The sequence below is a fragment of the Eublepharis macularius genome, chromosome 9, assembly GCF_028583425.1.
Source record: "Eublepharis macularius isolate TG4126 chromosome 9, MPM_Emac_v1.0, whole genome shotgun sequence".
NCBI classification, from domain to species: domain Eukaryota; kingdom Metazoa; phylum Chordata; class Lepidosauria; order Squamata; family Eublepharidae; genus Eublepharis; species Eublepharis macularius.
This window is the reverse complement of record NC_072798.1, coordinates 78,189,409-78,205,568: the sequence shown is the minus strand read 5'-3', so window position 1 is coordinate 78,205,568 and position 16,160 is coordinate 78,189,409. Positions and strand designations below refer to the sequence as shown.

Genomic DNA, 16,160 nt, shown 5'->3' with positions numbered 1-16,160 from the left:
AATGCTGTGGGGCTCTTTCACCCTTTCCTTTCGTGCAATTTTCCAGTCAAAATTAGCATTCCCGTGCTGCTTTTATTTCCACTGGTAAAAACTTTCATACAAGCACTGTAACACGCCTCTCTTCTTTACTGCATTACTGATTGCTGTGTCCATTATAAAGACAACCTGCCTGCTTTCTAGTGGGGTGAGGGGACAGAGTATAGCATCAAAATGTCTAATTCTCAACATGGCCCCACCAATGGATACTTTAATCCAGAAACAGAGAAGCCTCAGGCTTGCAGAAAATTTTGAAATTTTAAAAGGGGGGGGATTTAAACCCCCCACACACAATAGAATAGAAGTAGCACTTGTAGCTTTAAGAAATGAATGTCATCAATGGCCGTTGCTAGATAACCACAACAGTATTCCCAGCCTTCCAGTCTTGCTTTCTGTCAGTAAAAGCTGGGAGGAGGAACCAGGACCATTTCCAAGACAGTTTTGGTCTTTGGGTGAGGAGGACTCATCAGGGCTGTCCTGTTCATGGTCAGATGGTTTCCTTGGGAGTTGGTTACTTGCCTGGCTGGCTTGCAACAGAGCTTGAAGCTGGAACACAGGACTTGCACAAAGTGAACCAGTTGATCCAGCCTTGAAGCACTGCCAAGCCTCACGCTAAATAGGCTGAGGGGCGACCTGGCTGAGCTGCATCTGCCAGCAGGTGTTGGGGCTCAGGAGGCTCTGCTCTGGCCATAGTCCTGCAAGGAAGCATCGCCATCACAGTCCAGACTTGAGTCAGCAGGGAGATGGCATGCTGCCAGCTTTGCACTTCGCCTTCTCTGCCACTTCGGTCCTTTGCTGCTATGGTTCATGTCCAGCCTGACAAGTCCTAGTGGTGGTCTCTGAAGCAGATGGCAAAGACTTGCTTGCAGGTTCTGGTGGGGAGGTCTCGGGGGGTGCTGAGGCACTGTCGGCCAGGGCCTTGCTTGCAAGCTGGAGCAGCATGATGTCTGGCGCATGGTCAGCTGGTGCCTCTGCATCACCAGGCCTGTCCTGGCCCTGCGGGTCCTCAGGCTTTTTCTCTGAGCCTTCCAGGTCCGAGTCACTGGCCTGGTCAGAGTGCTGGTCGGAGGGGGTTATGACACCAGCCAGGCCTGACAGCAACTACTGGGATACAACGTGACTTTCAGGACTCACCCAGGCCAGTGTGTGCTACACTTTATCAGCAGCCACCCCGCAAAAGCCAGAGTAATGTAGTGGTTTGAGCTTCAGACTAGGATCTGGAAGACCCAGGTTCAAATTCCTACTCTGCTGTGGAAGCTCACTGAGTGACCTTGGGCCATTACACATTCTCTGCCTCATCTACCTCACAGGGTTGTTATGAGGAAAAAAATGAAAAAGAGAAGAATGCTGTAAATTACTTTGGGTTTCCATTGTGAAAAAGGTGGGTATAAATGAAGTAAATAAATATCAATATGTGAAAAGATGAAGGCAGATGAAAAGGTTTGTGGATGGTTCGGTGGAAAGGAGAAAAGGAGTATGCAAACATGAGGATATAGGGGTTGCTGGGAGGAGGAAAACTAGTGTGTGGAGAGGGATACAGGCGAAAGTGATGTGCCCCCCCACAGGTCCTTACAAGTTCTCCACTGCACATCTGGGCTCGGCCTGCTGGCTGGCACCATGCAGACAGGGGCGGCGCGCCTATTGAGGCCAGGTAGGCGGTGGCCGCAGGCGCGGGGTGCCGGAGGGAGCGCTGGAAAAGGCGCGGGGGGCAAGAGCGCACCCCCCAAAGCAGAAGCCTCCGATTCCTCCCACCCCGCGCCGCCACCGCCAGCACAAGCCCCCGGCCGGGCGCAGCCACCACGGGCAGGCATCTGCTGCGGCGGAGGCAACCGAGCGGGAGAGCTCGGAGGCCGCCCGCCGCAGCGATTGGGCCGGCGGTGGCGCGTGCGCTCCCGTGATGACATCACGCATGACGTCATCACGCAGGCAGGTGCGCGCGTGCTTGTGCGCGCGCGGGGGGGGGGGGTGCTTGGCCAGCCAGCCGCGAGCGTGGCAAACCCTAGCGCCGCCCCTGCATGCAGAGTTTCCCCAGGAAGAGGCTGCCAGGGAGAGGAAAAACTGAAGACAGGGGCCAGATAATACTAGGCTGGCTGGTGGGTGGGAAGGAGAAAAGGAAGTAGGAAAAAGGAAGAAGCTATCAGGCTTTCAGCAAAGGGAAAGAGGAAATAGTGGGGGAGATGAAAATGAGAAGACACCCACGTCCTTGCAAGAAGCCACCCACGTCCCCTGCTTCTCAATATATCTAATTTCCAACCAAGCCAAATCTGGGGATACTTAAATCTGGAGATCGTAGCCAAGAAAGGACAAGACAGATTTTTCTGCAAACTTCAAAAATGACCCAGATTTGCAGAAAATTCTGCAAGTCAAGTCATGTGGGCCTGTCTCATCTTGTGTGGGCCAAGCCAGGTGCTGTCACTGCCGCCTCTCTTGCCTTGTGTGTGCCAAATCAGGCACTGCTGCCACGGGCCAAGCCAAGCGCTGCCATCGCCCTCCCCACACACAGGCTGACCTGCACACTGCCACTCTAACCATTACACCTCACTGTCTTTTTGTGAGGTGGCTGCTGTTGAACAGTAGCAAGCAGCCAGGCCTGTTAGGTGGCAACAAGTCACCCCGTGGTTGCTGCCAAGCCTGGTCACTTGAGACTTCCCTCAAAGGCCAAAACAGCCCTGGGAAGGGCCCTGCCCCCCTGTACTGACAGAAACCAGTGCTGGAAGGCTAAAAATACTGTTGTCATTGCCTACCAATGGCCACTGAGGCCATCTTAAAGCTACAAGTACAGCTTCTATTGGTTTTTGGTTTTCTAAATGCCCTCCCTCCAACGCATTCTTTGTAAAATTTCAGATTTTTTTCTGCAACTGTGGGGCTTTTCTCAGGTTTGTTGAAAGATCTGTCTTGTCTGCCCTGTGGATACTTAAAGCAGTCTCTGGCTTTAGGTATCAACAGATGGGCCCACATTGATATATTGATAGCTGAAAATGAGGGGCAGATAAAAGGTGGGATTGTTGGTGCATGTAGGGTTGCCAACTCTGGGCTGGGAAGTTCCTGGAGATTTAGAGGTGGGTCCTGAGGAGGACAGGATTTGGGGAGGGGAGGTTCCTTAGTAGGATGCAGTACCATAGAGTCTATTATTGCTGGGGGAGGAAAACTGCCCTTTTCCAACCCCTCCCCCCTTCAGTCTTCCAAACAGACTCATAGCCTCCATCTGGTCGCCCAACCCCCGACAAAAACAGACAGTCACATAGAATCCACCTAGTTAGCCATCTTCCCGTATAGTTATCAACATTTGTTTTACAGAAATGAACCGACAAAGACTTTACTCGGCTTTTCCACCATTCAGATCTGGCTCAGTTTGGCTGCTCTGGAATTCCCTTTAAAAAAAAAAAAGGAATCCCCCACATGAGCAAGCCTGCACCATTAATGGCCCTCTGAAGAGATCACGGCTTTGAGAATGCTGTTGCATTCAAATAGGCCTCAAAGCTGGTCTAACACCCAATAGTTTTCTACAAGAACTGAAACATTTCCTTATGATGGCAGCAACCTAGAAAATTAAAAGTAATGGCAAAAAGGGACCAGCACGTTCCCTTTTTACACACTGACACCAAAATCCCATGTTATTCCACATGCAATCATGCATTGTGTTATAATTGTAAGGAACAGTAGGGTTTGAGTCCAGTGGCACGTTAGAGACCAGCAAGATTTTCAGAGTGAAAGCTTTTGAGTGTCAGAGCTCCCTTCCCTTGTCTGAAGAAGGGAGCTCTGACTCTCAAAAGCTTACACTCTGAAAATCTTGTTTGTCTCTAAGGTGCCACTGGACTCAAATCCTGCTGTTCTACTGTGTAGACCAACACAGCTACCTACCTAAAATTGTAAGGAAGATGGCAGACAGAATTAATTGCCAGATCCAATTGAAGGTAGCAGAGACTGGTCTAGAAGCAGTGGCAACAAGCTCAGTAAAAGAGGCCAATGCCTCAGCAGGCTAATTGAAGAGGATGGGTCAATTGGACATGACTTGTGGACAACCCCTTCCACCTCCCAGTGAGGAATGATATGCTATTTACAGTACTGGGATCCTTTACTTTATATTCTTATACAAGTTTTATAGTAGTCCAACTTCTTTCCAAATCATAAAATAATTGCATTAGTTTTAGCATTTTCAGTTTCCTTTCTTCAAGAGAAGAACATCTCACTAGACTGTGTGGTTGTGTATCTTTCACCCCAGCATAACAGTGGGATATCCCAATTCAGATGTCATCCCCTCCATGCATGTGAGAAGTGAACCCCAAGGACCTCTCTTAATTTCTCCATGAATAAAGATGGAGCGGGAGGGGGGGGTCTGAAAAGACCCGTAGAAGAAACTAGGTGAAACAGTGGAGATATTACCATAGTTACACATCCATCTGCTAGGCAAAATGCTCTCTAATCTTTGCTATGCTTCTGACTCGGCATAGCAGTAGGCAAAGATTAACACAAATCCAAACTCACATCTCTCATCATTTTCACAGCTTCCCTGGTCCTCCCCAGCTTTCTTGCACACATAGCCAGCCTCCTTTTAATGTAGACTAATACATTAGTGTCCCGTCCTGGGGAGAGAGAGAGAGAAAGAGAAGGAGAGAGAAAGGAGGGGGGAAAGGTTTTAAGAGGTTGAGTGTTTGCAGAAATAGACAGAACAAAAGGCCCAATTTAATATCTCCAAAAAGTTATATACACCCTTTCCTTAAAACTCTTAGTGTTGAATATCAAAGACATTAGAAAGAATATAATAAAAAAACCAGACTGACTTCCGGTGTTAGTTTCAAAGATCTGAAGCTAGAATCCACCCGTTGCTAACTAGGTTAGTCAAGACGTACATTTATACAGGTGAGAGAAGGGTTTTTTTAGCCCCACGTCTCCAGAATGATACTAGTGGATCTCATCACTGAAATCTATTGTTTCTGATAGATCTACATGCATGATCCACATGCATCACATTTAATTTATCCAAAAAGCATTTACTATGCCCAAAGCTTCACAAACATTTCAATTTCATTAATTACAAAGGATGCAGATTGAATGTTCTATTGTGACTGTCATTGCAATCCTAAACTCAATTATATTCTTCTAAATCCATTGACTAATGGATTTGGAAGTGTGTAACGGTTTAGGATAGTAAAGAGTCCAGTAGCACCTTTAAGACTAACCATCTTTATTGTAGCATAAGCTTTCGAGAACCACAGCTCTCTTCGTCAGATGCAATAAAGTTGGTTAGTCTTAAAAGTGCTAGTGGACTCTTTACTATTTTGCTACCACAGACTAACATGGCTAACTCCTCTGGATCTATGTTTAGGATAGCACTTTGCAAAGTAATTTTCTGCGCAAGTTATATAAAGCTGGGCCACTTAAAGCTATTATCTGCTCCCTGCTTTTTGCTTACATTCTGACACTGAGTTCTAATCGGATGGTTACATTGTTAAGTCAAATCATTCTTCCAGGATATGCTTATTGCATTGTAAATAATGTGAGCTATTTGTGGTGTGGTATGATATAGAAAATGCGTGATCCTGTGTGGTGGTGCCGATATATGACCTCCAGGGACTGCACAGGGTGTCAGTGCACAACGGAAATTCAACAGTCTTGCCCATGTTTGCCATGTGTGGTTGTGTATCTTTCACCCCAGCCTAACAGAAGGAGAAGTGTGGATGGATTCCCTACAAATTCTAATTGGAATCCATCAATTCTGGCAAGGTTATTTTACCAATCTCAATAGTTACACACCCAGCTGTTATTTATCCCGTGGGGAAAACATACAGACACCATATATATTTTACCCTTACAGATCAAACAGTAGCTGTCAGAGGCAACTGAGATCAGTAAAATGACACAGGAAAGGGTTAACCACACACACACGCCATGACATAGCTTTGATCCAAATCAGCCACAACATTATCTGCTTGTTTTTAGAAAGATGGACCTCCTGACATCATATCTGTATCTATCTGTAACTCTTCAAAGAGGATACAGAAAGGGCTGCTGAATTTGATGTGCACGCTTATGAAGAATGAAACTTACACAAAGCTCTTGGTTTGAGATGAGAAGGCAAATGGGCAAGACCACTGGAGTCCTAGCATCTCTGTAGTGAGGAATAATTGCAAGTAGCTTCCACTACAGTGGAAGTCATAAGAGAATAGCACGAGTGGTATTTCTGGTTTTTGGTACTTCCAGTAGTGATATAGAGAGATATTATGTCCCAGCAATTCTAGATGCTTGAGATAACTCCAAGTAGAATGACAATGTTTTGTTGGCTGTATAATGGTTTTTTGCCTAGTACTAGTGGCACATTGTCCTTTGAAAAAGAAGTCCCCCATACTTGTGAATTGCTAGTTCTGAGTTCTTCATGTTTAGTGGCTAGATTTAACACCCAAAAGATATGAACATTTATTGTACCAAAAATCAAAGATTGCATGAAAAGACTTTGTTTGGAAATGTTAAAAATATACAAGAATACTCCAGGGAAAATAGGCTCAGACTAGAGAAGTTAATTCATTGACTAACATGAAATAAAGCACCCAGTGATACAGATAATATGTGACTTGCTGGGGACTGTGTGTGTAAAGCATCATCAAGCTGCGACCAACTTATGGCAATCCCTGCTGGGGTTTTCAAGGCAAGAGGTGGTTTGCCTCTGCCTGCCTCTGCAAAGCGACCCTTCGCTTCCTTGGGGGTTTCCCATCCACATACTAACCAGGCCCAAGCCTGCTTAGCTTCTGAGACCAGGCTAGCCTGGGTCATCCAGGTCAGGGATATTGGGTTCCAGGTTATTTAAAACAAACAAAAAACAAACTTAATAAGAGACATGCCCAGCAGTAGCAAGTTATGGTCTCTTTCCATCCTCACCATCAGTCTGTCGACAGCCTGTGAAAAAGCCTGGTAACAGTGATGTATGGGTTAGGATGGGAAGGAGTTACTAGGCCACATGCTGTGGGATACAATGAGTGCCGCCTACATTTGAGTCCTACCAAAAGATGGGTCTGTAATTGAAAGTAAGAACCTACAATAGGGAGTTATGGGCCATAACGAACAAAATTTTCATGGGATTTGGTCAATGTTGTAGATGTACACATTAGGGTTGCCAGGTCCCCTACTCCCCTGGCAAGAGATCAGGAGCCTGGCACTTACCTAGCTGCATTCTCATGTCCCTGTTCATGCGCGCACTCCCAGGCTTGCATGATGACATCACTTCCAGGAAGTGACATCATTGCGTGGGTAAAAGGGCAGCCTCCCATGCTCACCAGGGGGATGAATTGGCTGTGGGGTATGATTTGGCCTGAATCGGGCCCGCTGTGGGGCACGAATTGGGCTGCTGTGGGCACAGCGCTACGCCTCCTGGGGGGCACCCTGGGAAGTCTGCCCCCCCACCATCCAGGTAAGTGGGGGTGGGGGGAGGGGGGAGCAGGGGATTGCCCACCTTGGGTGGGGGAATGACACCCAAGTACACATAGAACTTTTCTCATTATTACTATTCACTTGCTTGCAACCTCATCACTGACTCCACTGCAAAGAGATCGAACCAAATTCCAGGTATAACAAATGATCACATAGAATCCTTTAGTAAAGATGTGTTTCTTTTTTAAAAAATCTTGAGAACTGAGCACCATGTCCGTGTGGTAATTGTAAAATGCCTTGTTTTAAATATAGTCTTGGACTAAATAGGAAATGTGCATGAAGTGAATCATTTATAAAACCACTGGATCAAGACAATACACCTGCCCCAGATTAACTTCATGTCTCTTATGTGCTCACTGAACATTTGAAGAATCCAGTCCTCATACTCTAAGTTCCTTCTATAAAACAGGGTTAACATACCTGTAACTTATGTTCATCGAGTTCTTCTGTGCTGACACACATGGGAGGGGGACTGCGCAGGCGCAGGCCAGCGCCTGCGCAGTCCCCATGTGTGGAGGCACAGAAGAACGAAGATGAACAACATGTATGCTGAAAATTCAGAATTCACAGTCTTTTCTCCTGAAGCCATTATTTTACTTTTCAGATAGATTAAGGAACTGATCAAAGCATATGACTTGTAAAGAGAAAATAAATAAAGCAAGAGAAGGGATTGCTTCATCTTAATTTCATATTAAATAATCATTTCTTTTCTGACTAATTGCTCAGTATTTAATATCAGCCACATTCTTCCAGTATTGTTCTATAGATCATCAAACACTTCACTTTGGGGTGTTTTTAAAAGTTTCTAGCAACTCAAAGAATAGTTAAAATGTATCCTTACAAGCCAAAAAAATATCTTTTCATTCCACAATCTGATCTGATCCATCTGAGACAATTTTAAAGGGGTCTTGATTACAAAAATCAGGTCCTCAGCAACTACTGGAACGCTGAATTCTTTTCTCTCCTCTGTATAATTAAAAGACAGGCAAATTTATCAATACATTTGCTCTGCCATTCCCACTTTTTTCATCAGAGAGCTGTTTGCAAAAAAAAAAAAAATGGAACCATTTGCTTCAGAGAAATCCCAAGTCCCAGGGCTTTTTTTCAGCAGGAACAGGGTGGAATGGAGTTCCGGAACCTCTTGAAAATGGTCACATGGCCGGTGGCCCTGTCCTGATCTCCAGACAAAGGGGAGTTTAGATTGCCCTCTGTGCTGCCGAGCAGCGCGGAGGGCAATCTCAACTCCCCTCTGTCTGGAGATCAGGGGGCGGGGCCACCGGCCATGTGACCATTTTCTCCAAGGACAACCCACTGAGTTCCACCACCTCTTTTCCCAGAAAAAAAGCCCTGCCAAGTCCTCTATCATCAAGTTTTCTGTCTACCTAGCTTCTTACAATTTAACCGGATAACTCAGATCATCAAAAGTCTCAGGCAGACAAGCAACAAGGCTATTGACCAATTCAATTAATAAAACAATCCAGACTGCTTCAATAATCCGCCCTGAGTCCTTCGTGGGGAGGGCAGATTAGAAATACAAAGAAAATAAATATAAATAAATAAATAAAGTGCCTGTGCAATCCTGAAAACATTTTTCTTGGAGTAAGCCCTATGGAATGGAGCTAAGTAAGGTTCTGAGTAGACCTACTTAGTATTGCTCTGACATTATGGCAACTGGAGGGTTGTGTATCTGACAGTCATGCACATTTATGTTCTGGCTAGCACAGACACAAAGCAATTGGGAAGAGGTGCTATTTAAAGAAAGCCCTCAAGCCTTTTCCAGCCCTGAAATCACTTCTTGGGTATAGATTCATAACACGTAAAAGGTGCCAATATCCACTTACTAGATCTTTTGTCTCAACCACCAAAGCCTGGAAACCTTATTCACTACGCACTTAGTAGCACTTTTCCCTCTACTTCCTGCATCATCTGGGTACTACTGACTCCAACTCTGTCTTTAACTCTTTCAGCTCACACAACCTCCTTCTTTTATACAATTTAACTTGCATTCTGAAATCATTGGGCCTGCAGTAATAAGGAATCAGCAAGCCCTGTGGGGTCAACTCAACATACTTTTACAAGCATATTAGTAATTGTTTGCATTCATTTCACAGACTGGTATTTCCAGGCAGTCTGACCGCCCCCCCCCCCGCAAACAAAAGAACCCTTTCTGAACGCTTTAATGAGATTTTAGAATCAACAGCTACAAAATAACCATTCTTCATAGTGCAGCAATGTCAGATCTTTTTAATAGGAGCACTTTCACAAGATCGTTATTCCACAAGGATCTGGAAAGAAAAAGTCATCTCAGAAATAGTTGCGCGTATTGAGTTAACGTGGGATTAGGGTTCCCATCCCTCAGGTAGTGGCTGGAGATCTCCCAGAATTACAACCGATCTCCAGGTGAGAGAGATCAGTTCCCTTGGAGAAAATGGCTGCCTTGGAAGGGGGAACTCTGGGCCAAGCTACACATGACGAATGACACTTGAATGGCAAGTGTATTTCTCCCTGTTCACTTGCCCTCCACTCAATCCACTTGCCGTTCAAGTGTCATTCGTCATGTGTAGCTTGGCCCTCTATCACTGAAATCCTAAGTAGAGTTACTCCAATCTAAGCTCATTGATTTCAATGGGCCTAGATGGGAGTAACTCTGCTTAGGATTTCATTGTTAGGAATTAAACCCTGCTGAGGTCCCTCCCCTTCCCAAATCCTGCCCTCTCCAGGCTCCAACCCCCACAAATCTCCAGGAATTTCTCAGCCTGGAGCTGGCAACCCTATGTGGGGTAGTGGTTTCAGTGTCAGACTAGGATCTGGGAGACCTTGTTTCCAATCCCCATCCCTGCTACGGAAGCTTGCCGGGCAACTTTGGGTCAGTCACTCTCTCTCTGAATCTAATTACCTCATGGGGTTGCTGTGAGGACAAAAATGGAAGAAAGCAGAGTGATGTAAGCCACTTTGGGTCAACAGTGGGGAGAAAGGCAGGGTATAAATGAATGAATTAATTAAATAATCCCTTTCCCCTTTTTATCAACTTGAAAATTCAACTTTGCAGGTCTTTGTTGTGAATTAGTTTCTTCATTCTGCTGATCATTTCAGTTAATATTGCACTTGTTGCTGAATTTATCTTTCTTGAACATTAGGCCACAACTAGACTGCACAGAAGTCTTTGTTCAATGGTGTTAGTATTTCTCAATTATCTTTAGAAATCCCTAGACTAAGGATAAAACGATAAAGAGATGCTGGGATAGTTGTGAATAGGTTTCCCTTGCAGTTCTGCTCATAGATATCAGCTGTGGGGTCTCTTGCTTTGGAACAGAGTACAGGGGAGGGAGAGAAAGGGTTAACCGCTTTCTCTAGTGCCCTTTTCAAGATATCAGTTTTCTCCATCTCCTGGGCTGCTACCTGCCCTACTGAGGGAAACTTACAGGCAGCCGTACAACTCTCTGTATATTTCCCCTCAACTGAGCAAACTGACCTCATGGATGAGAGTGGGAGAGCTGCAGTCATAAAAAACTCTCAGAAAAAGGGTCATCCCCTTTTTTCTACAATGTGACCCCAACCAGGGTTGCCCATGATTACTATTTACCAGGGCTTTTTTTGAACTGGAACGCGGTGGAACGGAGTTCTGGAACCTCTTGAAAATGATCACATGGCTGGTGGCCCCGCCCCCCGATCTCCAGACAGAGGGGAGTTTAGATTGCCCTCCGCGCTACCGAGCAGCACGGAGGGCACTCTAAACTCCCTGCTGTCTGGAGATCGGGGCGGGGCCACCAGCCATGTGACCATTTTCTCCGAGGACAACTCACAGAGTTCCACCACCTCTTTTCCCCGAAAAAAGCCCTGCTATTTACTATTAAAACAGGTCGGAAAGATCGCCCAACATTTTATGTAGTTCAACCTAAAATACTCCCAATAACTGCATTTCTCTCAGTAACAGCTGGATCACGTTTATGGCTCTCAGTGGGTGAACTTTTACTCTTCTTTTGTTTGGGGCTGTATTCCACAAGTCCTTGACCTTTTGTGTTGAACTATTTAATTTCAATCAAGAAAGTACATTCTACACTAAAAAGATAAGGATTGCATGCCCAAAAGCTGAATTATTAATCCTAGGTAAATTATGCATATTTGGTAATTTTGAAGAAATTACTCTGTATTAATGTTTTGATTTTTCTAGTCACAGGGAAATAGCACAGAGTTATACTGGGCACTGAAGCACTGCTCTCAATCACTGGAAAGCTTCATTTGGCCATCACGTCTGGAGATTTCAGCAGCCGTTTCCCATTTCCCACATACTTTCAGGTACATCACAGCTGTACAGATAAGAAACTAGCTTTTAAAAAAGAAAACAAGATAAGATTCTATGCCCAGTGCCACATCCTGTGGTTCTTCAATATCTCATAGATCGATAGCATATACACAGCCTAGGGTACAAATAATTATACATATACAAACAATTATGTAGTGATTCTCTGTGAACAACCACTATTTTTAGTGAAATGCCAAAATCTCTTCCTTACACATAGCAAGACACAGAGAAAGATTCTTACTGTGTTGGGCTTCATACTGGGTGCCATGATGCTGCAGCTGTTGGCTACGCCTGTAACAGCCTTCGCCAGCCTTCAAAGCCTGCTTAAACAGTTTTTCTGCTTCCACAATAGTGGTTGCTTCCTCTTCTGCCAAAAGAATATAAGCAGTGGCACACCTATCAGTGAAATAAACAACAAAAGCAATCATCAATAGCAGAACTAGAAAAGGGAACGGTATTTGCTAGGACACACCCGGTGAATGTGCGGCTTTTGTTTGTCTTATTGCCATAGAAGATGTGCATGCTCTGGAGAGGATATTGATCTCTCAAGCCAATTAGAGCTACCCCCATGCTCTTCAATGGAGGAAAGCGGCTCTTTATGTTAAAAGTAGTGCATGTATGATACCAGGGTGGACCCTACCTCTATCCTACCACACGACTGAGTTAGGGTTGAATCCTACCTCTGACTTAAGTGGCTCTTCCATTGGAGGAAGTGCCATGTCAGTTGAAGGAAATCTCTTTAGGTTGGAGGGAGGCTCTTTGGAGGATGGTTGGATCCATCCAACGCACTGCCCCTTCTTTGTAGTAATTGGGATAGTCTGAACTCTTAAGGAGCTATATGCATGAACTGAAGTATATTTCAATCCAGAGTGCTGTTTAAGCACAGGACTCCTATTTCTGATGATGGAGCTCTATCAGCATAACATTTCCATTTAGACTATGTAGGATCTGACCCCCAAAGACAAACCTGTAGGAAAAAGCAAGTTATATATCTAGTAAATAACAGTGATCACCAATGCAATGTTTCCCATCCACCATCACCACATCCCAAGCCCAGTTGAGATTCGGGACATGGCATGGCCCAACAATTGTGCAACATCTGCTTTAGCTGCAATGTGTGATCAGATCAGCTACAAAGGCCAGAGCCCCCATTCATCCCATGACTTAGCACTGACCACTGCAAAGAATCTGTGGCCAAGTATGCAAGTAGGAAACTATTATTCAGGCACATGGTGGGAGAATCTGGAGCGCAGGGACAATTTCAAGAATCAGTATCGGCGATGTTGCTACTGCTTGCCTTTATTTTATTTACATAATTTTCATATTGCCTTCGTTGGTGCAGCAAAGTGGTTGAGTAACTGAGCTGCAATGCAGCACTTCGCTGGTTCAAATCTCATTACTGCCATGATTTCACCAGGTGGCCTTGAGTAAGCCATTCCTTTCAGTCCCAGCTCACCAGCTGTACAGTGGGGATAATAACACTGATTTTGTTCACCGCTGTGGGTGGGCATTAATCTGTTCGGAAGAGCAGTATACAAATGAACTGTTATTATTATTATAACAGCTGTTCCTTGCCTTTTTGTCTTCCATAAGGGAGTAGGTCAGAACTCTGTCATGCTAGTATCTGTTTAATATTAACAAATGAACAAATTAACCAGAGAACAATTCTCCCAATGCATATAAATGAGCAAACTACCTCAACGCCAGTCCTCAGTATGTACCTAAATCACTTGATGATAAGACAGTGGATAATTTAAATCATGTAGTATATTTTTGAAAGATTAGAGTTATACTTACTCATTTAACTCTAAGGCTTCATGTGCTGCAGAAATTCTGGCCTGTGGGTTTCTCTCTCTCCATGCCTTTTGCATTACTATGGAAAAGGATTTAAAAAAATTAGAACACTGATTTGACAGGATGTTACTGTAGCCTAGCAGCCTAACGTCCTATGGGGAATATGGTTCACGAAGATCATCAGGGCACCTGATCTCCAGCCTTTCTGGTTTACTATTTTAGTGTCCTCTGAAAAGTCTAGCCCTGACCTGAATGGTCCAGGTGGCCTGATCTCATCAGCTCTCTGAAGCTAAACAGGGTCAGCCCCGGTCAATATTGGATGGGAGACCAGCAAGGTAGGCCAAAGTTTCTATGCAGAGACAGGCAATGGCAAAACACCTCTGAACGGCTCTTGCCTTAAGTTGGCTGCAACTTGATGGCACACACACGCACACAAACACACTCACACACAAGTCTAAGAGTCTCTCTACAGAAGACATCTTACATGGGGATGCTCAAGTGACTTACTTTCTGTGTGATCTTATTTTCAAGTGTACCCTGTCTCCCTAGCAGTGCACATGTATCCACAATGGGAGAATAAGTCTAAGATCTTTCACTTGAGCATCCCTGTGTAAGATGTCTTGTGTAGAGAGACTCTGAGCCTATATCTGTGTGAATTAATACTGACAATGGGTGCTGGAGAACGAAAGAGTTAAATGTGCTAAGCACAGTTCATGCCAAGGGCAGGGCAGACAGTGTGCTGGCATTTTCTCTCTTAGTATACATTTGTATCAGTGCCTCTTGCTGCAGTGTTTGTCATATTGGAATGTCCATGTTAACTCATTTATTTGACACAATTCCACTCCCTTTCTGCATCCATATCTGCCTATCTTCCAATGGACTCAGAGTGGTGCTTGAGCTTAACAACCATCTGCTGGTGTGGATGAGACTGGAAGATCTCTACTTGAAGGTGGGTTTCCTACATCTATTCTCAGCTCTCTAGCTACTGTAGCACATTGGCTCATGCTTGGCCCCCTTCACTGCTTTGTGGTGCAACCCTTTCCATCTAAGAGCTCTGTGGGAAGGATTCAAATACTTGGGCTGAACTAATGAGTGTCTCTCTCCTATGCAATCAGTAATGAAATGGAAAGAGAGGGGCTGGGATTGCACCCCAAAGAAGAAGGGCCAGACCTGAGCCAATGTGGTGCAGTGGCTGGAGTGTGAGGTCCAGATGTAGGAAACACAGGTACAAATCCCTGATAAGGGCAAGTAATTATCTTCTACGATAATATAATTACTGGGCAGTTGTTACACACAACTGCCTTTAAAGGAAGCCTTTATTTCTACTGAACATTGTCCAAGCAGATGCATTCTTTCCTGGTAGAGGGATAGGGTAAGTATTTTGCCAAAATCTGAGGCAGCTTTAGTGTGCTGCCATGTAGCTCAGGCTTTGAAAACATGGAGGCTGCACTAAAACAGCTGCCAGAGGGATTTCCATCTGGCTTCACCATTCAGTTGCAGGCCAAAATAGTTGAGAAACCAGAAAACTTTGACAGTTAAAAATCTACAAAAAGCAGCTAGAGAGGTCAGAAGAAAACTTTACACCAGAGGCACTATCCTAAAAGAAGGCCCTGAAAAATAAAAATAGCAAAAGACTGGAGAATCTGTTCATCCATCAGTACTTAAAGGGGCATGTGGTTGCATACAAAAGTGGTGGAAATCCTGTACTGCTCTGTGAAACTGCAGATCTAGACGAAGAAAACTGACATGAGCAGGACAAAGAGTTGAGTAATTTGCTTGTTCTTATTTCTTAAAATAGTCTTTGTAGTCACCAACTCAAAAGTGTTCAAACAGTGAGATTCTTACTGGCATCTGCAGGCCTTAAATGGTCTGTATCACATGTAAAGAATGTTTGATGATCCTGAGCGGAAAGATTCATATCATAGTAGGTCAAAGGTTCTCTTCCGGTCACCCAAGTATACCTGCAGAGGGACCAAAGTCGGACAGTAAATGCACAGCATGCTTACTATACCATATAGGAGATGACAGCCATAAATTCCCTCTACGTTCCTTCTTATTTGACAAACTGCCTTTACCCAATTCATTCTACCTGATATATTGATTTATTGGAAAGCTCTTTAGTTGTGTTTCGTTGAAGGCAAGTATGGGGCGGGGGCACTGGGCTATTGTCCTACTTAGTTGTTTATGTATTTTAAAAGATCAATAAAAAGTAGAAAAGGAAGTCTGTTTTCAAGGGGATCTTGAATACAGACTCACATGGAATATGAATAGGCAACATATCTCAGCCCTAACTCATTCTTATCCACGTTCTTGATAAACGTTTGCCTTAAATGAGCAGCAACAAAATGTTTTCAGTAGAATCTAGTTCTTGACTGGGTGCAGAGTTTCTGTGTGAAACTGTTAACACTTGAGCTGGGTTGAAGAAGTTTTGTGTAAAATTGGACCAATAACGTTCCTTGGATGCGATCCTTGGATCTATAGTGGCAATAAACGAGTGCTAAAAGTTACTTTCTAAAGTGGTTACTGTATTTGAACAGCAGCACTTACCGGTTATATTCAGCTCCTCTAAACAGGTTTAGTGGGTTTCTCCAGACTTTGCATTCTG

At 44.5% G+C, this 16,160-nt stretch overlaps 1 protein-coding gene across 3 annotated transcripts in view; it reads right to left on the bottom strand.

The window, feature by feature from the left end:
* The window catches only part of ST7 (suppression of tumorigenicity 7), a 130,745-nt gene that overhangs the window by 33,840 nt on the left and 80,745 nt on the right, over positions 1–16,160 (bottom strand). For all 3 annotated transcript variants that reach the window (XM_054988288.1, XM_054988285.1, XM_054988286.1), the window contains exons 4-8: positions 16,103–16,157; positions 15,401–15,516; positions 13,559–13,634; positions 12,003–12,157; positions 4,522–4,619 (exon numbers count right to left, since the gene is read on the bottom strand). In XM_054988288.1, the coding sequence (XP_054844263.1) occupies positions 4,522–4,619; positions 12,003–12,157; positions 13,559–13,634; positions 15,401–15,516; positions 16,103–16,157 (500 nt within the window). The remainder of the gene's footprint in view (positions 1–4,521; positions 4,620–12,002; positions 12,158–13,558; positions 13,635–15,400; positions 15,517–16,102; positions 16,158–16,160) is intronic.